The sequence below is a fragment of the Passer montanus genome, unplaced genomic scaffold (genome assembly GCF_014805655.1).
Source record: "Passer montanus isolate IOZ18808 unplaced genomic scaffold, ASM1480565v1 scaffold9, whole genome shotgun sequence".
NCBI lineage: Eukaryota > Metazoa > Chordata > Aves > Passeriformes > Passeridae > Passer > Passer montanus.
Window position 1 is genome coordinate 14979958 of NW_024374367.1, and position 25871 is coordinate 15005828.

General features: G+C 44.0%; 1 protein-coding gene across 3 annotated transcripts in view; it reads left to right on the forward strand.

Moving 5' to 3' along the window:
- Window positions 1–25871, forward strand: part of CNTN6 (contactin 6) — a 125212-nt gene that overhangs the window by 64945 nt on the left and 34396 nt on the right. For all 3 annotated transcript variants that reach the window (XM_039695527.1, XM_039695528.1, XM_039695529.1), the window contains 6 exons: window positions 7530–7733; window positions 9774–9876; window positions 17852–18036; window positions 20127–20263; window positions 24034–24163; window positions 25141–25291. In XM_039695527.1, coding sequence (XP_039551461.1) covers window positions 7530–7733; window positions 9774–9876; window positions 17852–18036; window positions 20127–20263; window positions 24034–24163; window positions 25141–25291 — 910 coding nt within the window. The remainder of the gene's footprint in view (window positions 1–7529; window positions 7734–9773; window positions 9877–17851; window positions 18037–20126; window positions 20264–24033; window positions 24164–25140; window positions 25292–25871) is intronic.

Sequence of the window (25871 nt, forward strand, 5' to 3'; positions counted from 1 at the left end):
TTTAGGGCCCTTTAAAAATATTTTTATTAATTTGTTATATTATTATTTATTTTATTATTTCATTATTACAATTATTATTAATTTATTATTTTATTATAATTTTATGTTATTTTATTATTTTTATTACTTTATTATTATATCAGGGAATAATGACACCTTAAGGAGCTGGAACAGATGCTAGATGGACTTAAGAAGAATAAAGTGGATATTTATTGGAGTGCCTTCCAAGGCCACACCCTGGCAGGACCCGAGTGACAGTCGTGGCTCTGCCCAGATGGCTCCAAGATGGGAGCAAAAAAGGGCTTGGTCACAAGATCTCCCATTTTTATAAGTTTTAGTCCATTTGCATACAGGAGTGACTGTCCAATTAATAGCTTCAAATGATGAAGTTTCATCCTCCTTGCTTGCTTGCCTGCTCTCCTCTTCTCACGTTGTTCATGCTTTGGGCCTGAAGGTTTGAAGAGATTGTCCTTGAGTCTCCAGCTAGAACAGGATTGTTTTGCCTTCACCACCCTGTGAAAAGATCCCAGTAACCCTTAATAAAAAGCTAAAAGCTGCACACCAGAACAGAACAGAAAAACTTAAAACCCCAAGGTGCAAATTTAACCTCTCATTCCTTGGGCACAGCAGGGACAGCATGAAGGTCTCTGCTGACATTCCTGGTTATTCCAGGGCCTTGGACCTCATGGAATGGCAGAAAAGCAGCCCTCAGCAATTCCTCCTACACAAAAACTGCTCCAGGTCTGCATGGAAAGGCTCCTCTCCCCTTTAGTGCTTGCTGCTGCAGTGCCCTCATCTGAATCCTGCATCAGACACATTGGATTTGTCTTGAAGGTTTGGCTTCTGCTCTTGAATCTCTGGTTTTATCCCTTCCTGATAATCAGAGAATAATTTAGATTGGAAGGGGCTCCTGGAGAGGTGAACTGCCTGTTTAAAGGAGGGCCTAGTTCAGGTTTCATAGGAATTGTCAGAGCTTCAGATGGGGAATGAAAAGGAGTTTTCTGATTAATTGTTTGGGGGTGCTCACCATAAGCCCCTAGAAATATTCCTTTCTGGGTGGGGTAACTCCAGGTGAAAATTTCACCCAAATAAAGCAAACATTTTTTAATAGAGGGGAAATATCAATGCATAGTTTCCAAATTGTCTCGTTGTGCCCTTAAAGAATGAGCAGCTCTTGGATAACTCACCTCCTGCTTTTGGCAGCAGTGACCACACATCCACAGGAGCTGCAGCTTTCCATGTCCTGCACCCAGGACATGGAAAGCTCAATCCTGCAATCCTCAATCCTTCTTAAAGAAACAGAGTTATAAGCCAAACTCCCAGGAGAAGGTAAATAGTGATGTGGAAAGAGGAGGCAGTATTTCAGAGAGGGAGAAAACCCCATCAATCAACAGGAACCCCTCCAGTCCTGTGGAGAGGAAGTGTCAATTTTCTGGGTGTTTACAGCCATATGAAAGGAGGATATAATCAAGGAGATGAAGTGAAACAAGGTCCTTAAGGGCACGAAAGGCTTCAAAGAGTTCCTCAAATGTATCAGTGGGACAGGCAGAAAGACAACACATCCATCCTGCAGCCACTGAACTATCTATTTCCCTCCTGCTGCAGGGTAAAATTATGATTTGACAAATAGGAAGGAGGGGAAGAAGACATTCAGAACAAATAAATAGTTACCAGGTGAGTTCCCTCCAGATTAATTGAAGTGACAAAATGGCATCCACCAGCAAAGCCTTTCCCAGAGTGTTCCTGCAGCTGGGGCTGGGAGCTGCTGACCAACAGGCCTGGAAAATCCATTCCTGCCATAACAAGTCCCCAGAGAACAGAGCCTGAGTCCTTTTGTCATCCCTAAACACTCTGTTCAGGATCCAGAATTATACACCATGGGGATGAAGCACATGGCGTGAGCCATGACGAGTCAGAGGCTGTTTCAAGATGCTTGGGAAGTTGTTTTTGTTGAAAAGGATTGTATATTGAGGGTTTTTTTTTTTTAAATTGCAACCCTTGCCTCCACCTCACAATAGCTACAGGAGGAAGGATTACAAACTCTGCTTCCAGCTCACATTACAAGAGCTGTGTGCAGCACTTTAAATGTGTCAGGAATTAGAGAGATGTCAAGGAATTTGGAAGATAAACCCTACCAGCAGGGAAAGAGTTGCCTTTCCTGTGATGTAATGACTTGAAGGAAGACAGGAACCCTCTGTACAGCAGTTGTTTGAAGCAGCTGCTATTAATACAGGAAATTTGAAATAGGAAGCACTGGGTAAAACCTCCTGCCAACCTCTAAAAGTCAGGATAACAATAGAAGAAGAGGAATAGAAATAATAGAATGGAAAACAAGGAGGGTTCATTAATTCAATTCCTCCCATATAACATCAAGAAGATGGAACGAGAGCTGCAGAAGTGTTTCTACCACCCATGGTCTCTAGGGAAGTGTCTCACTTCTCTTTCTCACATTGCCAAGTTTGTCTGGTCCTGCACCACAGCACTGGAGTTAAACTTCCTGCACACAGGAAAACTCTGCAGAGCTCACCAGGACACTCAGGTGCTTATCAGACATCTAAAGTGTTGGTCCAGTGTCAAAAATATTTAAAATATTTAAAGCTCAATTGGAATTAAACTTAATTTTCCAATAGAGGTGACAAGCAAAGATGTGCTGCTTCTTTTTGGTGTGCTGGTTTCTTAACTGAGAGCACTGCTAACCTATTTTTGTACAAGAGAAATGAGTGATTCATTTAAATAGAGGACAAAAATATATTAGTCAGCTATAAACCAAAAACAAACAAACAAACCCCACCAAGCAAACAAACAAATGTACAAAAAGGCTGCTCCAGCAGCTTTCACATCAGCATTAAAGCATCTCAGAGAACAAAAAGAGAATTCCATATTGCAGTGAACTAATATTAGGACTTTCAGGACTGATCAAACAAAAGCATGAAAGAAAAACATTCCCGCCCAAGTTTATACCTTACATCAATTAGGATATTAAAAATTACAGTTAACAAACAAAAAAATCACAGCCTGTAATTAGTTTTTAAAGCAAGAGCAGAGCTGCCAAGCGTTACCTGACCCAGCCCAACCCCTTTATTCCCTCAGCCTACCCCTCCTCACTAATTCATGCACTGCTGTCTCTGTTTATTTATGAGGCTCATTTCCACACCTTGCAAAGTTCAGCTCTGCCATCCCTCTGCTTGTTAGTGAGGCTCAGCAGGGCAGGGGGGACCAGGTGAGGTGGATTTTTTTCCTCAACCTCATGCCAGCTCTGCCTTAAGTTCTTTAGGTCGGCCCTTTTCCCCTGTGTAATCAACATACAGTAATATTTTACTAGTGAAAAAAAAGGGGTTTCTAGAGAGCTCTGAGGCAGGGAAAGGCTTGGAGAGAGGAAGTTGGAAGAAGCTTTAATTTCTGCAGCTACACACGAGCTTGACCTGCCTGTGCTTCAGAAGCTGCTGCCTAAATGGGAATACTTGACACAAGACTATGGGGTGGACTGTTGTTCATTTATTTCCTTAGAAGTGAAGCCTGATCTAAAGCCTGTTTCCTCCGAGCTGGCTCCCTGCAGAGCTTTAAGGAAGTTGCTAATCTTGTTAGGAGCAGCAGGATCACTCTGCATTTGCATTTATTGGTGTGGAAGAGCTGCCAGGGCTGGGAGTGGGACGGAGGCTCTGGGCTTTGCTGCGTGCTGACTTTGCTGGAGGGAGGCTGAATAAACCCCAAAACACTCCTAAGGATGCAGGAGCCCCCTGTGGACCTGCTTGGGGGGGTAAAAATTCCTAATTCTCAGCCTGGAGAAGGCTGGGGAAGGAGGTGGAACGTGAAACTGGGTGTGTGCAGAGGATGGGAGGAGATGAGAAAGGGCCTTTGATTTCTGCATTTGCTATTAAACGCTGCACTTGATAAAGTGCAGGAGCTGAAAGGGAGGGTTTGAAGTGTCTCTGCCTTTATAGAACTCAGTCATGGGCTGGGAGTCCCTTTCTCTCTGCTCCTGTGAATCTTTAATCCAGCTTTGCCACAGTTCCAGAGGGAGGGAGAGCCCCCTCCCTGAGCCCCCTCCCTGAGCCCAGCCTGGATCCAGCAGCGTTGATTTGGGTTTGCTTGGGCGGAGGGAAGCACTGCAATGTTCAGTCCACCTGATCTGTATATCAGGAATGATTATCAGCTCTTTCCCAGCCAAGTTCTGCAGGAAAACTCTCAGGGCTGACAGAGGTGGGAGATGCTCTCCAGCCTGGCCAAGCTCAGGAATTGCCCACCTGCAAGGGAAGGTGGATCAACCAGCTTTTGGGGTCTCTGGTATAAGAAGGGACACTGACACCACAACTTAAAAAAAAACAAACACTAACAAACACACCCTAACATTGCAGCACTGTAAAATAACTCCTGCTCTGCCATAAAAGTGAAAGCAAAGAGCTTTTTCTCTCTTTTTTGGCTCATTCAGTGGATCTGCTAATTTGATTTATTCCAAGTGACCCAAAATGAAAGATTTTATAACACAGTTCTGGATTTTCTACTCTATTACCTGTTGCTGTAGTAACTTTCCAAGAAAAGATACTGAGTAAGGGAGTAGGTTGTTGGTATTATGCCTTAAAAGCATGAAAAAAAAAGTTCAGTCTCCAAAGTTTGGCTCCTTCCTCTTGAGATTTCATCCAACTCCCACTGAAGTCAATTAAAATTAGGGTTTCTACAGAGTTTAGTGGAGCTGAATTAGGCTCTAGGCAAGGATGGCCTGCAGATGGGTGATGATGAACCTGCAGCTAGGAGAGGGGGAGTGTTTCTATCCCTCATAACGGGGGGGAAAATGGATTTAAATATGACTAAGAGGGACCTGTGCTTGTTCCCAGTTAATGGGAAAATTCATCAATAGTCCCTGAAGCAATGGTGGGGAGCAGACAGGGAGAAACTTCAGAAAATGAAGTCAGCTGGAGCCCCCTGAGAACAGAAATCAGGACAGAAAAGGTCTGGTTCTCTTTTATTGATTAATTAATTCACAGATTGACCTCCTGAAGAATGTCTGTGTCGCACAAAGTTGCCTTTAATAGAGTTTTATTTTATTCCATCTTGCACAGAGAATTCAGCTGCATCACCTGCTCCCACGGCTGGTTTTGGTTCCATGCCACAAAATATTTTACAGATCCTTCCTGAGAATCCTTTTGGAGTCTTGGCAGGTGCAGGGATGCCCTTAGAGGGGGTCAGGGCTTTCTTCAGCTCTGTAACTGCCACCACCAGAATTTGGCAGAGAAATTCCAAACTGCTTCTCCCTATTACTCATTCATAAAATTATTTCCAGATTCTCCTGGATAAGCTAGCCTGGCATGGAAATCTGGGCATCCAAAGGTCAGGTTTTAGCACTCAGAGTGGTTTTATTGCCCAGAGATATCTTAGTGCAGGTCTGAGTAAGGAGGAAGGCAAGAATTCCAGCTGGCAGGAAAACACATTGGGGTACCAGCCCTCAATGCTTTGCGAAATCTGTGGAGAAGGCAGATCCAAGGCATTTCTTCCACAGAAATGTGGACAACATTTAATTGAACACAGACTAAAGTATTTACCTGCAAATCTTCAGCATTTTCTGTAGAGTCCCCACCTTGCAGCTTAGAAACCTTCAAAAAATGAGCTGAAATCCGAATTTTGCACACTTTGGTCTGCTTGCCCAGACAGTCTGCAAGTCAGCAAAACCTGTGCCTGAGACAGGGAAACAGTCTGTGTGTCTCTGCAAGACAGATCACGTCATGGCTGCATCCCTTATTTCTGATGCTTCCTGCAGGAAAACCCCTCCATCTCCAGGTTTCTTTCAGTAAAGAGATGCTTTAAGGCACCTCAAAGTCCAAGGGCAGGTAAATGTGTCAGCGTGGGGCTTTGGTCTTGTGGGTGAGCACGTGGACCTGCACACAACTTGTGTAACACCGGGAATTAATTGCTGCATCCCCCAGGTTTACTGCAGAGCACGGGAAAGTTTCGCATTATCTGCAGTAAAAGGGAGCCCGTTGCAGGATTTAGCCAAGTATAGAAAGTGTCATTGATTGCTCCCTGGAGATGCATCATTTCTAATGAGAGTCCTAAAATGCTGGAAGCTGATAACATAAAACTCCACAAAACTACTGGAGTTTGCAGACTTATTACCATACAGCTCCCAAGCTGGAGCTGAGGGGGGGAAAGCAACGTAAATAATCTTTTTGGAATGGGGTTGTTGATGGGGGAAATGTGTAAAAATGAAGCTGTTGGCAGAACACTGTTAGCTTATGAATTATGCATTTAATTAAGAGGAGCTAAACTGGTAGATTTGGAAAGTTCTGATTTACTGTGGCTTGTAAAAGACAGGGTTTGAGTCCTGCTCCTGCTGTTGGGTGCAGAGCAGCTGCACAGAGGGGTGGCAGGACACCCTGGGTGACCCCACACTGGGGGATCAGCGCTGAACCTGCTCCTCAGTGCCCAAGGCTTGGCCCAAAAATCTGTCCCAAAAATAGGGAATGATCACTCACAAGGATATCTGCTTTTGCAGGATGGGCTGGTCAAAAAATCAGTTTTAAGTTTCCTGGTCTTATAGATCTACATTATAAAGATTTGCATTGCGGAGCACCATGGAAAGGGAAAAAGGGGCAGAAAAGGGGCAGGAAGTGAGAATGGGGAAAGAAGTATGGAAGATAAGGGGATGTTCATTATCAAATGTGTCACAGGATCAAATTTCAAGTCATTTCCAAAATACTTTTGTGCAGCTCAGCTCATCCCTCCATGAAAATCCAGTGCTCAAGCTCCATGTAACCAGTTTAATATTTCCATACTGAGAGTGAAGAAAGGAGCTGTAGCACCAAGCAGCAATTTGCCCTCTGTGTTTTCAGAGGGAAAGTGCCATAAAGAGAAATTATTTACTAAAGCAGCTTTCCCACGCCATTGCAGCACCACCATTCCTGCTTAGGAGCAGGCTAGGCAGGAAAATGAGAAGTACCAGGGGACAGAAACTGCTGTGAAACTCCTGAAGTGGCTTGAAATGAGCTGAAAACTCGGGCAATGCTCACCTGGCTATTGTAAAATTCCGGGTCACTGACAAAGGAAGGAATGATGAGGAGGACTCCATCTTATCAGAAGGCTAATTTATTTCTTTATTATACTATATTATATTAAAGAATTCTGTACTATACTAAAGAATATCAAAAAGATACTTAGAGAGTGCTAAAAAGATAATAATGAAACTTGTGGCCCTCTCCAGAGCCCCAACACAGCTTGGCCCTGATTGGGCAATGAGTCAAAACAACTCACAGCACAATCCAGTGAAACAATCACCTGTGGGTAAACAATCTCCAAACACATTCCACACCAGCACAACACAGGAGAAGCAAATGAGATAAGAATTGTTTTCCTTTTCTCTGAAGCCTCTCGCTGCCTTTTAGCTCCCCAGGAGAAAAATCCTAGTGAAGGGATCATGTCTAGGGAATGTGAATGCCACACCTGGCCTGTGCTCATTTGTGCCTCCCCAGTGGTTTCCCCTTGTTTTCCCCACCAGTTCCACTGGGAGGGATGCTTGACCTGTCTCTGGTGTTTTCCAGCCTTGTCCTACACGTGGATCTTCAACAATAACACCTTGGATCTTCGGGAAGACAGCCGGCGCTTTGTTTCCCAGGCAACAGGAAACCTGTACCTGGCCAAGGTGGAGCCCTGGGATGTTGGGAATTACACGTGTGCCGTGAGCAGCGCCGAGGCGCGGCGCCAGGTGTGGGGAACCCCCACTGCCCTCACCCTGCGGGCCGATGGTGAGTGCACAGGGGGCTGGGCTGCCTCAAAACCCCAGCTGCTCCTGCTCCAGGGGTGGGGAATTCACCCCCATGGAGGGAAAACTGCCCCAGTGAGGGTTCTGCAGCAGGACACGGCCCCACGGTGATGATGGCTTTTGGGGCTGCCTGGAAACAGAGGCCAGGCAGAATTAAGGGAATAAAAAGCTGTTCTGTTTATTGCAGGCCTTCAGGTACATATAGGGCAGACAAAGCCCCCAAGGGGCTACACCCAAAAATGGACAAGTCATGTGTTTTCACACTTTGATAAGTTTGGTCCATTTGCATATTGGAGTTAATCTGCCAATTCCAGCTTCAGCTAATGAAGTCACTGACCCCAAGTTTGCTCCCCCAACTCACTTTTGTTCCCATCTCAGGGTATGAGGCAGTGAGGTGTCCTTGACTGCCAGGCCTGGAGAGGAATTGTTGTGTCTGCCCAAAGTGGGAAAGCAGCAGCTCCCACTGTGTGTGGAGTTTGGAATTACACACTAAAGAGCTGCAGGGTTACAAATAGATGGAAAATAGAAAAGCTGAAATCCTAAGGCCTCAGTGATGTTTGAGCTGTCAGGGACAGGGATGAGGAGATGAACATGCAAAGAAAGTTCTCAATGTCATTGAACAGCAAGAGAATGTCACGTGGCATGTTATTATTTCCCACCTCGTACCTGTGTTGAGGTTTAAATCCAACAAATCTTTCTAAATTTGTCATCTAAGTATAGCTCAAATATCAAAACCAGAGAGCTGCCTCGAGTTGCCGAGGTGAGAAACTCCCCTGCACATGTACAAACCCCTTCCTGGCAACATTTGTAATTAAATGTTCATGAGGAGAAATGCAGACCTGGAAATCTGTACACAAAGTTTGTTTTGGGAGTTTGCCCACCTAAATTTCAATATACTCGTGCTGTTTGCAAAGCAGTGGTGACAATCAGTGACAAAAGTCTGTGCAGAGTTGGATTTGGAGGATAAACAAAACTCAGCTGTGCATTATAGAATGATAAATAAATAAATAAAGCATGGAATAATGCTGTCACTGCGAGGCTCTGCTGTTCAATAGCATCAGCAGCTCACACAAAGCAAAGCTGCACTTCCTCAGCTCCAAAGTTAATAATTTGGCACAAACTCTGACTGCAGATGCTTAAGATCTTCTCTGATTCTTTTTTTCTTTTCATCACGCTATTCTTTTTCTCATACCCCTTCTATCAGTCCCTTTATCTTCTCCCATTCTCTCTTGCTGGCCTCTGGATTGCCTCCACTGCTGGCAGCCTCTGAGGCAACAGTGGAAGCTGCATGTGCAATATTATGCAGATGCCTGTTAAATATAAAACAAGAATTGCTTCATTTTCTGTGTGGGATGTGGAAAAGACACTGCAGGAAAATACCTGATTTATGTTTATCCCTACAGTTGGAATGAGTTTCACTGTGAGACACATAAAAGGTATTGAAGAAGTTCAGCTAAAAGTTTTGTGTCCTAAATCCATCCCAAACCTGCTGCAAAATTAAATGCCCTAAATTAATACTGGATTATCTGTGATTTATCAGATGTTCAGCCAGATTTTCAAATATGATAATTCCATCTAATTACATCAGCCTTCCTCAAGTCTGCAACTCACATTTGGATGGTTTAAAGACATTTTAAGAGTTTTGCAAGTAGTTTGCACTTGGGATTTTCTAATTTTCTTGCACGTAGGATCAGCACAGAGTACTGAGCATGACTAGCGGCAAAATTGTTGCTTGATAAAAGGTGTGAACCCAAAATTATCTCCAAAACCTTGATGCACAGCAGACTTGGAATGTAAAACTTGTATAAAGTCACACTCCTCAACTCCCAAACGCAGGGAATGGAGAGATTTCACAGAGTTTGCAGCAGAGGGCTGAACTCCACCCAGGAGGTTCAACCTGCTCCATCATGGGTGGAACACGAGGCTCTGACGTGATTCATGCCACCCTTCCTTTCACCCTGAAGTTGTGTTGCAGGAGGAGGTCTGGGGCTCAGCTGGAGTGAGCTGTTTTGATGTTCCACAGGTGTGATGGGGGAGTACGAGCCAAAGATTGAGGTGCGTTTTCCAGAAACAACCTACGCAGCCAAGGGCTCCTCTGTCAGACTGGAATGCTTTGCCCTGGGAAAGTAAGAGCTTTGTTTTTATTAAATCTGGGGTTTAACACTGCTCCTTTCACGTTGGAATTATTCTGGTCAGAATGGGATTTGTGAATCTCATGGTTTTTTAACCTTGCTGTGATTGTTTCTGTGCCATGTGTTCCCAAGGAAATGAGGGTGAGCCCTGTGCTATAACTGAGGCTCACGTGGGTGCAGGGGGAGGGAATGTGGGAAGAAAAGAGAAAACAGGAACAAAGATTTTCTTTCCTGAGAGTAGTTTTGACTCTGAGATGAGACCTGACTCCAGGTGACAGCTCTCAGTGTAACTGCACCCTCACCCCTGATAGATATCAAAATAGGAATGGTTTTTGTGTTTGTGTGACATCATAGAATCACAGAGTGGTTTGGATTGGAAGGGACCTTAAAGCTCACCCAGTTCATCAAATTTCCACCCCCTGCCCTCAGCAAGAACATCTTCCATGTCCCAGGTTGCTCTAAGCCCTGTCCACCCTGGCCTTGGGCACTGCCAGGGATCCAGGGGCAGCCCCAGCTGCTCTGGGCACCCTGTGCCAGGGCTGCCCACCCTCACAGCCAAGAATTCCTTCCTGATATCCTATCTAAACCTACCCTTCTTCAATTTGAAGCCATTCCCCCTTGTTCCATCACTCCATCCCCTGTCAATTGTCTCTCTCCATGTTCCCTGGGGCTCCTTCAGGCCCTGCAGGGCCACCCTGAGCTCAGCCCAGAGATTCTCCTGTGCAGGTGAACAATGCCAGCTGTGCCAGCCTTTGCTCCCAGCAGAGCTGCTCCAGCCCTCTGCTCATCCTGGTGCCTCCTCTGGGCTCTTTTATTGCTAAAAATCGCATGTGGGGAATCAGGTTATGTTTGAAGAGTGTGTGGGATGGATCTCCTGACCCCCCTGTCTCCAGAGCAATGCTGAGGAGCCCTGGGAAGACCCAGCAGCAGCCTTGCCTTCCAGCAATCCATTTTCCTGCATTTTTCTGAGTTTTCTTGCACTGCTGTGCCTGTTCCCAGCTGCAGTGGTGGCTCAGGCAGCTGCTCTGCATTCAGGGAGCAGCTGGGGGACTGAATCACTGTAACCAGCCCACAAACCCCAGTCTTTCCACTGAGCATCGTTGGAAAAGCCCAAATAACCCTGAGATTGTTGACCTCTATTTAGTTTAAGTTCACTTTGACAATCCATTTTAAGGCTGTAAGCTTTTAAAGTGTTTAGAGCTTTCCCAGAGGTTAAAAGCCTGACTTGCAGACAGCACAAATTAATCAAATGTTCCTCTGGAACCTAGGCTGGCAAGTAGAAAAATAAAGCAAATAAAAAGTTAATAAGATTGAAATGGCCTTGCCTTTCAGATGAGATTTCTATACAAACTAATACTAGAGATAATTCTTATTAAAGGTATGTGCACTTTTTTTGGCCCAAAAGCAATACCAGACTTTAGCACTCTTGGTAAAGCTGATTTTCTTTCCCAAATACTGTCAAGCTACTTCTCTTTAAATACCTCCTTAATTGTGTGTTAGTCCGTGCAGGCTCTACATTTCAAGTTGTCATTTCTTATTTCCATCTGTTGCATAGAAAGCATTGAACAATGATAGAGAAAAAGCCAGGAAATGAGATGTACAAAGCACTGACATCTTAGTGAAGGGGTAAAGATGGGTCATGTTAATGTGATGAACAGATTTTGCCATTTTAAGAACATCTTAAGGAGAAAAAAGGGGACTGAGAGGACATAGGGATAATGAGATCCCGCAGGGAGACCCTTCTATGCAGTGCTTAGGAATGCCTGAGAGGGTTAATGCAGCTTTAATGTAGATTTTCTTCTTCATGTGCAGCTGAAAGCAGTGCTGACAGACATCCCTGGAGTTATCCTGCCTAAATACCAGGGATCCATGGCCAAAATCCACTTTCCACACACTCTCTGGTGTCACACTGCTGATGTGCACCCTGTGTTGGAGGCGCTGCTCGGGAGCAGAGGCTCTTGGGTGGTGACACTGGAGAATTTCTCACTATTTCTCCTCTTAAATTTTATTTTTAGAAGTTCAATGCCTTGTACAGAACTGCACAGGTTTTAGTCTGTGTGGCTTTTTCCTCTCCCTAAACAGAGCCTTAAACCACCTTTTCACCAACATGTCCATCAGTGGAAAAGCTTTATTCCAGAGCTGGCACTTAGATGTGAATAAAGCAAGCAAAACAGATTGCAGGTGAAATGCTCTTAACTTATTAGATAAGGCCAGATTTCTAGAGGTATGCAGGTGATTAGTGGCACTGTGAAAAGCTGGAAGTTTCCAGCCTCCAACTGTTTACAATTGCAGGCAGAACCATCTAAATGCAGCAGCACCTTCAGTTTCCCAAATTCCGCTAAAACCCTGGCCCCTGCTATTGTCTGTTTATGTTAAAATCAATTCAGCCCAGCATTTGTTGAGCTGCACCTCTGATCTGCCACAAGCACCGGTGGTTATTATCTCGCTCAGGTTTCAGAACTGCTTTCCCATTATCCATAATTTTCTATATTCACACTGTTAGGCCGCTGGCTCCGACAATGCTGCGGCTGCTGCTGCCTGGGCACTGTGAATAACAGAAATCTTTCATGCTGAAGGCAGATCATAGGCAACCTGCTGGGGTTTTGGGCTGCAAAAGTCTTAAATGAAAGTAGTTTTGTGGTATTTAGAGAAATAGCGTCTCTTTTTCTGTGTGGAACAGCAAATCACACCAATTGGGCCTCGCTCAAAAAGCACTTCCACAGTTCAAATGCAGCTAGGAGAGGCCAGGCTCTTGGCTGAGGTTAAAACTTGGTTTAAAATGTCTTAAAAATACCCTTTTTTAACGTGGGGGAGCTCAAAGTCACCCAAATGTGCTCCTGAGGGGCACCCTGGGGTAGGTGCATTCCACACAGACCTGTTACAAAGCTCTTTTTGCACTTCACATTAAAATATCACCAAAGATTTTTACAAATCACCTACCAGCCCCAGAAATTCTTCTTTTTTTGAGGAAAAGAAGGGGTTAAATAAGAATTTCTCCCTGGAAAAAGTGTTTGGAGGGATGGATCCCAAATGGACAAAGGATCTCAGGCCAGTTCTTGACTTTGAACTTTATTTTATAGAGCAGACACCACAAATAGAAAATTTTCAAAAGCAAATTAGTGCTCACTCTGATGGGATTATAAAATAAAGTGCAGCTCTCTGATGAATCTAAACAGGCAAAAACCTGCACCTTACACTTAATCCTTTGAAAGAAGGAAAACTGAAATATGAAATAGTGGCTCCACTATTTCAAATCCTGCAGCCTGTGGCAGTTTAATAGAAGAGATGAGACTTTGTGTTCTGCACCAATATTCATTACGATGACAGTGTTTAATATTATGCCAGGATTAAAAGTCCTGGTTTGGATCAAGCTCTATTAATCATGCCATATATCCAAATTATTGTTCCCTGTCTTTCAGGGGATTGAGCACCATGGAAAGAATTATGTTCAGTTGAGTTATACTGTGCTGCTTTCTGTAGATTTCTCTCAAAATAACTTTTTTTTCTTCTGTTGCATAAATAAGAATAGTCCCTGGAATGAAAATAAGTGAAGTAGTTTCCATGTCTGGTGCACATATTTATTAAACTCTGTCTGTGGTTTATATTTTTCTTCATTCCCTTCTCAAAGAAAGGGAAATAATCAGTTCACAATCCCTGCAGATGGGCTGTTGCCAGCTGAGGTTGTAAAAAGCATATGTGAATAACATAAAACAAGATTTCTTTCAACTCTAGAATATCCATTTTTCATGGGAAGTTCCCACCTATTCCTCTAAATGTATTCACAGAAGGGTTTTTTTTCCCAACAGCTCTTGGAATAAGTAGATAATCACACAGCTCCAAGGGGGTTCCAAATAACCATTTTTACTAAATTTACATAAAAATCCCAAGCTTCACCTCTGGTATAGTCTCAAGTTGTTGATGTAGGAGGCTTTAAAAGGGTCAGTTATGGGATTCTGAAATCCCAGATATGGGGTTGACTTTGGGCACCACAAGTGAAGTTTCCAGCCCCCCTTTTCCATCCCTGGCCAAAGCAAGGCCTGGATTTGTCCTTCCAGGGATGAGCAGATCCCTCTCGCACAGCTCAGGTTGTGCCTCAACACCTTGCAGAAAACTGCTGTTTTCAGGTAATCCATCAGGAGGATCCAAAATTAAATGCTTTAATTATGGTGCTCCTCAGATCCTAATTCTCCCTGGTGTCAGCAGTGATGCAGCTTTCAAAGCTCAGCTCGGGCTCATTTGTCTAACGAACCACGGGCTTCATTATCCCAAATGCAGATTGAATTTCCCTTTGAAGGGCCCCCAGATGCACAGGACAAAAGATGAGGCACGGTCCCAATGCATCATCTGTGCTGAAAAAGGTGAAACCTCCCTCACGGTGTGGGTTCTAATTCTGCAGACAAATTAATTTCGCGTCCGCCGTGACAAGAACTTGTCACCAACCACAAAATATTTTCCATCTCCTTTTCTTTCCCAGTTAGTAACTTATGGTTTTGTGATTCTGCTGCCTGTATGGTGGAATATAAATTAAATTAGTGTTCCTGGATGCTCTGAAGGTTTCAAATAAACTGCAGATTTATGTACTAAGACACTCTCATATTTATGCACTGTTTTCTTATTTACTCAGGAGAAAGCCAGACTTTGTGCATGAAGTGTAATAAATTTGGGAAGTGCACTCATTGTTTCTTCACGTACTCCAAAACTTTTTAGGCCCCAGCAGTTAATATTTTTAATCTGGTTATTGGAAGGGACTGAAGGACAGAAGGACCCATGAGGGGCAGGGCCACCCAAAGCTGCATGGGCAGGCACTGCTCTGTGCAGCAATGACAGCTCCTGGCCTTCCAAGGAATAGGAACATGCAAAACAATCCCACAAAAATTCACAAGGCTGAATTAGGTTTTATACACCATTACCTGCTTCAAAAGGAAAGTTTCACTCCTTAAAGCATCAATTTCTAAACATAGTATTTGTCCCAAAACCCAACTTAATCAAACTGGTTTTATTTTTTTTTTTTAACCTTGAAAGGTTTCACATGGCCTGAGTAAGAGTTGCTATTAAGAGATTTGGTTAGAAGATGGAAACTAGCAGCAGAAAAAAGTGAAACCAGCCAAAAACCCTTATTTTCTGCAAAATACAGTGGCTGAAGATGCTGGGAATTCTGTAGCAGTGAGGCATCAATGAAAAAAATGCAGATATTCTCTAGGAAGGTCCATCCCATGGAATTGGCTGAGTTATGGACCCTGCCGGATTCTGCTCCTTTACCTGCAGCTCAGCTGGAGCTGCTGTCCTGACTCAGGAATTCCTCCTCCTGACAAAACCCAGGCTGCCTGGCAGGAGAACAAAGTGCAGTTAACTATTTACTGTCTTTAAACACAGCACAGCTGATGAGCTCCGAGGCTTCTCTGTCCTCCTGCTCTGCTGACATCAGGAGTGAGAGTCAAACACCCTCATGTTGGGCCAAAAATGAGCTGAGCTTGCCTTGAGACATCCCCAAGGATGTGATTAAAAGTCTGCAGTGTGGAGAAGGAGATCAGGGGAGCACCTTCTGCTCAAACCTTGGCCAAGCTGACAGAAGGGCCCTTTTCCCACCTAGCACTGCCTCTGGCCTTGGTGTCAGCACAGAATTCCCTTGCTCATGAACAACCAGAGCTGAGAGAAAACAAACGGCTGAGAGAATAGGAAATATGGAGATGAATCTCTTTCAGGTGGCAGAATGCATCTAATTATTGGTTTTTTCTCCCATATGGCTGCTGGTTCCCTTTAATCTCTTTGTTATAAAAAATAAAATAAAATGAAATCCAGAAGAGATGCCTTTAAAGCAAGCAGTTAAACGCTCCTGGCATTCTGCAGGCTGCTGCTGCACAGTTGCTGCTCCCCCAGTGTTGAATATGCAGGAGGATTTGAAGAGCCAGCCGTGCTCTCCTTGCTGTGGATCAATCCCAGCCAGGCTGGGAAGCTCCCCTGGCTGTTTTCCTGCCTGGAGCACGGCAGTCGTGAGCCAGCCTCGGTCTGCACTAGAGCTGTGCTCCTTTTAAACAGCCAAAAGTACCTTGCTTTCTAACAACTGAATAAATAACTGAAGAAATGACTGAATAAATAACTGAAACTAACTTGCTGGAGAGAAATCCTGCAGGAATGCTGGCGTGCAGCATCAGTCTGGAGGAAAGAAGGCTCGAGGGAAGCCTTGCTGTTCCCTAAAAACACCTGGAGGGAGCTTGAGCCAGGTGGGGATGGACTCCTCTGACACGACAACAGCCTCCAGCTGCACCAGGAGTGATTTGGGTTGGATTTTAAGAAAAATTGGATCCTTGAAAAAGCAGAGAAACATTGAGGTTCTGGAGTCACCAACCCTGGAAGGCTTCGAACCATGAGTAGATGTGGCACCTCCTGGTATGGTTTAGAGAGCAGGTGGAAGGTTGGACTTGAAGATCTTGGAGATCTTTTCCAGACTGAATGATCCTGTGGTTCTGTGCCAAGGTTTCTGGAGGAGAAAGCACCTTGCAACAATTCACTCAGGAAAAACACCCTTATAAATTCCCTAGGAAGAAATGCTATTAAACAGCACCCGAAACAGCTTTTGGTCTTGTTGGAAAGGACAGCTAATGAAGGTGGTGGTGACAGTGGCTGTTGTCCAGAAAGATGCAGAATTTTTTAGAACTTGAAACAAAATGGGAAAAGTAGAATAAAATCTCAGTTTTTCTTTGCAGCCCTTTGACTGGTTAACAATATCTGACATGTCCCAGTCACTCCTGTTTGTAGGAAATTGTTCAGAGAACTCACATTTCTCCCAACTCTGGTTCTTCTTGCTCAGAGGAAAGTTGTGAACATCACAGACACACAGAGTCAAAATGCAGAAATCAGGCCCAAACTTCCTGAATTATTAAGAAATTAATCCATTCTGTATTTGTGACTTGATTTCTTTGTTCAATAAACAAGGACTTGAACTTGAATAATTCAGGGTGCGAGCAGTTACAGTCTCTGCTAAAAAGGAATAAATCCTTTGTAAGTCAGCACTGCAGGCAGAGACCTTGGAGACTGGAAACAAGGACTTGTAACTTCCATGAAAGTTGTGTTTTCAGTTGCTGTGGATGTTATTTCCAGTAGAAAAGTCAGCATTTAGCCAAAGCCTCTGTAAAAAAGCTCAAAATTGAATTTGTTAGAAAAAGCAACTTATTTCAGTTTGCAGAAACAGCAAACAACTGTGAAATCCATGACTATTAATATTTCAAAGTGTTTTGGTGACATAATAGATCATGAGAGTGAGGCTCCTATGGCTTGTGATATTACCAGAAATCCAAGATGTATTTATAGCTGCCTTCACACTTCACTGTTTTGTGTTGTAGGGGATACATTGATCCAAATATAAATGGAAATGATAGAAAGCTTCAAAAACATGAAAAAAGAAATATTTCTTTTTTGTCTCTATCTCTTTCCAGCCTCAATGTTTTGTTCTTTCCTCACTCAGTTCTCTGTCTGCTCTCTTCTACCTTGGCTCCTGTTTTTTATATTTAGATTTATTGGTATTTTTAGATCTTTTGAAATCTTGGCCAATATTTCCTATTTTTGGGGTATGAAAATGCCTTTAGTGCAACAGGGAATTTGTTTGCTGGGAGAACCAGTCAATAATTCAGAACTTCTGTGGTGTTTGTTTGTACTTACAAAGTCATTGCTTCAGTGTCACAGGGCTTAAAAACAGGTCTGAGCCCCAAGTAAGAGTTACTAAGGGGAAAACACAAACTGGCCTAAGGAAAAATCATAGAACTGACTGAGGATTTCATCCCACTTTGGACCTGTGCTCCTAAATAAATTGGACATGCTATAAAATCTCAGTCTTATATGAACCTCTGTATATCATGCTTAGGAATTATTTATTTTTAAAAAGTATTGCTACTCTCAGGAAAGGATTTTACATTCTTTTTCCTCTGCTGTAACCAATGCTGTATCTTTTTCTCCAATAAACACAATTCTTTAGTCCTGTCCCAAGTATTAGCTGGAAGAGGTCTGATGGAAATTCCTTGGCAAAGAAAATCCAACTCAACAGGACTGGGGGAGTTCTTGAAATCCCCAACATTGAGCAGGAAGATGAAGGTTCCTACGAGTGCATCGCAGCAAACACCCGAGGAATAAACATTGCAAGAGGTCAATTACTCGTCTATGGTAAGCAGATTAAGTGAATTTTGGTTTTTAATGAAGAGCAGGATGGAGTTCTGCTGCATTGTGCAGACGAAGTCTCTCAGCCCCTTCCTGGAGGTAGAAAGTGCAAGTCAGGTTAAGCTGATTAAAAACTGATTGGGGGCTCTCAGTGACCTTCACTGAGTTACAGCCTCAGCAAATAGAGATATTTTACATCAAAGCTCGGATTGCAAGCGTGGGAAGCTGGGAATGGTAATAAAAGGCAGAGAGGAATCCCTGTGCAGGTGTGTGAGACATGAAAGGCAGGCAGGGATCAGTGTCCAGCAGGGATGAAGGGCAGGGAAGGATTTGCTCTGTGGCAGTGAAGGTGATTTCACCTCCTGTGTCCCACAAACACACGAGGACAAAGCAGAGGGAACTCATCCCATTCCTCCCTGTCCTTCCAGCTTGGCTGAAAGTGGAGAATAATCTGGGAATGTTCTCCCTTGCCCTATCCCTTCCTGTGGGAATTGGTTCCCTGCAGTCCCAGCCCCACGGGATGGTCCCTCATGGCCAGGGTGAATGATGTCTCTTTAGTGGAACTCTTCACACCCAGGGAAAGCAACACATTTGGACAGGAATAAGAGGAGAGTTCTTTTCTTTACCTCATAAATCTTTCAAAGGAGAAAGCAAAAAAAGAAAATGAAACATAACAGCAAGGAAGAAAAAAAAAATCACAGCAAGCGAGACTGAGCCTCCAGTTAACATCTGTTGAGAAGACTCTGGCAAGTATTTTCCCTTTTTTTTAAAGTAAATCTCTTCTAATGAAGAGATGCAGGCTTTGCTGATAAGCTACCAGGCTCCTGCAGCCATGGCTAATATCAAGATATATGCCAGGAATAGAACAGTCTGCTGCTGGTTTAAATATTTCATTATTTCCTTGCTTTCAGGGGGTAGATTTTGCTCTTGTTGCTCACTAATTTTTTTCACCATGTCAATCAAGCAGTTCCATTAAAATTAAGTTCAGTAGATTACCTGGCCGTGATTGATAACAGCACAGGCAATTATAAAATTATGATCAGTTAATTCAATCTAAAACAATGTGCTTATTAACTGTGCTTTGTACATTAATTAATAGCTGTTCATAGAGCAATGTATAAACAGCACTCATGAAGCCTTGGCATGAGGTTTTTTTGTCATATTAGGAGTGTGCTGGTGAATTATCTCTGTAATTGATTTCCTCTTGCTCCTTTTCTGTTCTCTGGGGGTTTTCCTCTGGAGGAAGGCTGTCTCCAAAAAACAGAGATTCTTTCCTGGACACTGCTTTTTATGTGATCCCTCCTGAGAGCAGTAAAAATTAAATGTAATTAGAATGCTTTTAAGCAGTGTGAACTCTGTCCTTAAAGGATCTTTGAGCACCTAAAGGGGTTCTAGGAGAGCTGGAGAGAGACTTTGGAGAGGGGATCGAGGGACGGGACATGGGATTGGCTCCCACTGCCAGAGGGCAGGGATGGATGGGAGATTGGGAAGGAATTCCTGGATAGGCTGAAATTTCCAGAGCAGCTGGGAAAGGCCAGGCTGGACATTGGGGCTGGGAGCAGCCTGGGACAGTGGGAGGTGTCCCTGCCCAAGGAATGAGATGTTATTTGGTGTTATTTATTCTCCCCAGGTCTTACCTCCACCTCTAACCTGCCAACAGCTCTAAATGTCAGCCTTCCCAAGGGAATTCCTGCTCAGCTCAGCCCTTGAGGCTCAGTTGTTTACAGAGCTCCTGGGTGGTTCCTGCAAATTCTGCTTTTACACCTCAGTGAATTCCTTTAGAGGAAGACTTTGCAGAAATGGCATGTCTTGGTGCTTTCCTGAATTTCCGGCATCTAAAATCACAATTTCTGCACATTTTGGCCATAAAAATGGATAAAATCTCAACCAAACTCCCTACGCATGAACCACATGATTTTCCCAAGCTTGCCCCAAGGTTTAATGCCAGGGAATTGTTGTACAGAATTCACTTGCAGTATAATGAAAATGTGTTGAACAGATATTAATTAGCCCTGCTCAATTCATTAATTAATGGCAGCATACCTCAAGCAAAATCACTTTTCTCCTGCTTAAAATGCTTTGCATATTCTTTTCAGCACCCCCTGAATGGGATAAAAAAATCCAAAATGCCTTTCTGTCTCTCTATGACAGTTTATTTTGGGAATGTAAGGCAAGAGGAAAACCAAGCCCTTCCTACAGCTGGTTAAAAAATGGCCAGCCCCTCATGTCAGAGGTAAGAATCCTGCCTCCTTTGATTTCTTCATCATCTTTTCATTTGTTTGGGTTTTTTTCATTATTTAGTCATTATGTTAATTCCACAATATATTAATTAAGTTTCCAAAAATAGGTAAAGATTAATATAACAAAATACATATAATAGCACAAAGTCTTTGCAATGCAGAACCTCAGTTCTTGGACTTCATCCTTATTGGAAATGTATGAAATTGCAGTTTAGAGAGAAAGAAACACAATTTCTTTATGTGAATTATCTAATCACTAGAAGATATGGCTGTAGGTATAGAAGGGCTTAAAAATATGAAATATATTTGGTGAAAGAATCACTAAATACATTTGTAGCCAAAATCTGCAGTTTTGGAGAACTGGTAGGATGCCAAAGGACTGGAAGAGGATTCCAGAGCTGGAATTGCAAAATGCTCAGTGTTGAATTGCACTTTTCTTCTGTTTCTGTTCCAAATCAGTAGCTGGGTGGACCTTTGGTCTCGTGCAGAGTGCTGCTCTCCTGCTGAGTTAATCCTTTACCTTAATTAATCAGTCAGCTCTGAAAATCAGCTAATTTTGAGGGCAAAATTTTCTGAGCTTTGTAGCAGGATAATCCAAAGAAAGCCACGTAAAGGTAAAAGGAGGAGCTGGAAAAGTGCAAAATGTCACCTAAAAGGGTCAAGTGGAAAGGGAAGTAGGAGAGCAGGAGGAGAGGGGAAGTTTGGAGCTCAGACACTTGAGAGCCACCTTCAGATCCTTCATCAGCCAGGTCTTTGAGAGCCCAGCTTCCAGGCACAATCCCTTCATTCCTGGGAGGCCAGGCTCCATCCATCCTCCATCCTTCAGCTGGTGGCACCCTCATGGAGGAGGACTTCTGTGATGAGAAGCTCTTTGCATTCTGCTGAGACCACTTCCCTTTTTTTTTTATAAATTTTTTTATGGAGCATTCATCCAGAATCTCTGGGGCACACAGTGTCTCATCTGTGAAACAATTTCACTTGGATGAAAAAAAAATATAAATCTGTGATTAATTCCTGCCTAGCAAGAGCACATACAGGAGAATTTTCAAAACATATGGGCTAAATTAGCACCTGCTGGGCTGCAGAACCAGCATTTATTTGATTTAGTTGTACTTATTTTAAGTAGTTGGAGTGGGGTCCAATCTTCCATGTAATTTTCTGCTGGATCAGTCCTAAACAGAGCCAGCCTGCATCTGGTGAAAATAGCCAGAATTTACCTGGTCTGCAATTTTTCTGAACCTGCTCATTGTAGTCATTGTCACCTTTTTCTGAACAAGATTATCTTGTTTCTCTCTCTTTGAAGGCAGCAATATTTAGAGTCTGTCACTCTTCAATTGCAGCGTTTCAATAAAGAGGAATGAAACGCTCACAGACACATTTTCAACCAGCATTTTCACAGTACTTACAGTGTGCTGTAAATGCAATTCTTCAGGCAACAAAGTGCTGGATGTTATTGCTCAATGGACAGAATGGACACTTTGGAGGGGAAAGTACAAGGGAGATGTAATAAAATATTCAGTTTGTCGCAGCACCCTGCGTGTCGGAATTCTCCCAGGAAGAATAACATCCCGATGCTTTTCACCCTGGGGCTGATTCTGATTGTCTCCTCTTTGTCAAAGCTCTCTGCCTGACCACCTGGCTGGTCACCCCAGCATCCTCCCTGCTCCTCTACACGGGGTGCTTTATTCTTCCCTTTGTCTGCACAGCTCAAAAGGGCCGGCAGAGAACGGTGGGAATTTGGGATGAGGATGGAACACGAGCCTTGCTTCAGAGAGGGGGTTTTGTATTCAAAGGGTGTTTGTAAAAATAGAATGCATTGAGAGGATAGCAAACAGCCTGGAGGTAAAACTAAGTATGCAAAAGATATCTGTAGCGAGAGCCTCGGAAAAAATTATCAGAGGCTAAGTAATGTAATGTTGTTAATTAGTTTGCCACACACCAGCCTTGCAGCCCCAGGCTGTGCTCTCATCACATTTCCAAGCTAAACAAGCTTGGGCTGGGTCAGTTTGGGGCTGGGAGACCTCCAAGGAAAAGCTGGGGTGTTGGAAAAGATGTGCTGACCCCAGAACCCCCCAGCCCTGGGCTGGTCCCAGCAGGAAAGGGGGATCCTGCCCCTCCCAGGGGAGAGCCCACCTGCAGAGCTGCCCCAGCCCTGGCCCAGCACAGGGAGGAGCTGGAGCTGCTGCAGAGCCCAGAGGAGGCTCCAGGGGATCAGGGGATGGAGCAGCTCTGCTGGCAGCAAAGGCTGGCACAGCTGGCATTGTTCACCTGCACAGGAGAAGCTTTGGGCTGAGCTCAGGGTGGCCTTGCAGGACATGAAAGAAAGATGGAGAGAATTTACAAGGATCTGGAGTGACAGGACACAAGGAACAGCTTCAAACTAACAGAGAGTAGGTTTAGATAGGATATTGGAAAGGAATTCTTGGCTGTGAGGGTGGGCAGGCCCTGGCACAGAGTGCCCAGAGCAGCTGGGGCTGCTCCTGGATCCCTGGCAGTGCCCAAGGCCAGGTTGGACAGGGCTTGGAGCAGCCTGGGACAGTGGGAGGTGTCCCTGCCATGGCAGAGGGTGGAAACTTTAAGATCCCTCCAACCCAACCCATTCTAGGATTCTATGACAGATGTTCAGCACTTCACAAATCCATTTGAGACACTTGTGGCTGTTCATCAAACACTGGAGTGCATCCCCTAACTGTGCACTCCAAACTCCTCCATTCCTGCTCCAGAGGCAGGAGAGCCAGGCTGAATGAGTAGCAGCATCCTCCCCGTGATATCTGCTGTTCCAGCTTGCGCTTGGTGATGGGATTTATATTCCCCCTGGGTATCTTCCAAACTCATCTGTTTGGGGGAATGTTTTTTTTCCTCTCCTCCTCAATGCTCCACTTTGCTGTACAGCTATTATTGTCTCCAGAGGGTAGTAATTGTAAAATCACAAGATATTTAGCTTTAAGTTATGATTGCAGCATGAAACAGGCTTTTTTCTGTTTTCCAAAGCAGAGCAAGTAAAACTTCTTTTAATACACCAAATTCCAAGCTCTGGTCCAAATATACCCTCTGTGCAGCTGCCTCTATTTCAGCAGAATTGCTGAAGAAAGTTGGTGTGTGTAGAAATCCAGGCCTGGAGGAGGCACTTGCTCTCCCCATGCTCTGAGCAGCTGCCTGGGGCTTTCCAAGTGGAATTTAAGTGTTGGCTTTCAGTGGAGCTTTTCCAGTGGCTCATTTTTCTGTGACTCAGGGTGTGAGGATGTTCAAAATGTTCCTGTTATTGGAGCACCTCTGTCTCCTGTGGAGCTGGGATTATCACCATCAGATTTATCAGATGGGATGATGGAATGATGTTCCACCAGCCAGGCATGAGGTGCTGCCTCTCAGCATCCAGGTGGAAGATGCTCCAGGCTCCCAGTGTGGAGCACTCCTACAGGGAGCTCCTTCTGTGCCACCTTCATGGAGAAGGATAATGACAGATTCCCAGCACAGCAGTGCAGGGAAACACATGGAAAACCTGGACAGACCTGCCCTAAGCTACTGCTGCAACATGTGCCTGGATTTCCTGAAAAACTGAAAGAGCTCAGAGGGCTGGAAATACCACATATCACCACACAGAGAGGTGCACATCCCATTTCTGATGCACCCATCCTCATTGCTCCCAAGAAAACAACAATTCTGCTTTTGAATCCTGATCAGGTGCATCACTGTGATACTAAAAAACCTTTTATTTGTCATTCATCAGCTCTGTCAATGTTTTTCCTTGTTTTTCCCTAATCAGGAAAGAATTCAAATAGAAAATGGGACTCTCCTCATCCCCATGCTGAATCTGTCAGACTCAGGCCTCTATCAGTGCGTGGCAGAAAATAAATATGACACCATTTATGCCAATGCTGAGCTGAGGGTGATCGGTGAGTAAATGTCACTAAAATGTGCAGGTACCAGTAAAAAGGACACTTGTTGGAAAAAAAATTGAATTTAACAAAAGAGGAGATGAAACCTGGCAGTTCAAAGCTGATATTTCTTTGCTTTTCACCCACATGGAAATGTGGGGTTTTTTAGTTTAATTTCATGCTTTGTTTGGGGAAAGATTCTAATCCATGTATGATCTTTTTTTATTATCACATATACAGCAGTTTAATGAATGCTGTTTCTCGCTTAGTTTGAGTTATTAATAGTTATTCTGCAGGTTTTTAAAGTTATTTCAGAAAGCAGGGGAAATAGTTTTAGCTATAAACAAAGAGCTTATGGCAAATATGGACATAAACAAGAAACATGGAACAAGGAATCTCATTAATAATAACCAGAGATGAACACGAATGGAACTTGCTCATATATTGTAAAAGTATTCTGTTCTAGACTTCAAAATGTAAAGTTCACTCAACAGCCAAATATCAGTGAAGCTGGTAAAACACAGACTTCAGGAGCACCCATTATCCTGTGTGTTCTCCTTCTCCAAAAGTGGATTTTCACATAAACTGCTGGAAAAATAAACATATTTTCAGAAAACAGAGTAGGTTTCTGAAAAGAAAGCCAGAGTAGAACTGTGCTTGTGACAGAATACTCTCTGCAGATGAATATGTGTGGCTGGATCAGGAGTGTGAGGTTTATCCTGCTTGGGAATCTTGTTTTCCATCATGGATAGGCCAGTTCTCCCAGTCTCCAGATTCCCTCAGGAAAGTTTGTCAGAGCACACTGTTCTAGGTAGACAGCTTTAGAAACAGAATTGGAATTGTTTGGTACTTAGATGCATTTTTAATGTTAGATTTAGATTTACTTTAGCAGAGAGCTAAAAACCAAAATAATCATTGAATCCTCTGGCTGAACTCAGAGAGAACAATTTGGCAAATTCGTTTAGTAACATCTCTTCTTCCTTCTCTCTCTTTAGCTGCAGCCCCCGATTTTTCCAGAAACCCCGTGAAGAAGCTGTCTGTGGTTCAGGTTGGAGGGGAAGTTACAATCAGTTGTAAACCCAGTGCTTCTCCCAGAGCTGCTGTTTCCTGGAGAAAGGGCTCAGAGGTTCTGCGCCACAACAAAAGGTACGGACAGCAACCAGAAACTGAATTTTCTCTTTTTTGACATCATTTAACACTGATTGAAGCCCAGCTGGCTCAGGATTGCTTTTGGCATCTCACTGATGGGCATGCCAGAGGCCTCTTTGTCTTTAGGGTGGCTGTGGAGCTCTGTGGGTGCAAAGGGGGGCTGAATCCCCATGAGCGATGATTGCGTGATCCGTATATTTGTGCTCAGCATCTTTTAATCCATGGCCAGCCACGGGCTGGAGGGAATCACCTTCACGAGGAGACAGCCAGGGAGGTGGGATGTGCCCCCAGGCTGGGGCAGAATTGCTGTGCAGCTGTGGAGGCTGTACAATAACCCCTGGACTCCCCAGCCTGTCGCTCTGGTTCAGGCAGGACTGAGCTGCTGGCCCAGCAGTGACACGGCCTCGCCAGCTGCTTTGGGGTCTGGGGAGGGTTAATTCCTCATTGCTGAGCTGCCAGCAAGCATCTCCAGTATTGTATTGCAATGCCCTCAGGCACAGTGTGGAAGCCCAGGGCACAGGGAATGTTTCTCTGTCTGCTCTGGGGTGCCCTGACCCCCAGGGGAGCACTGACTCTG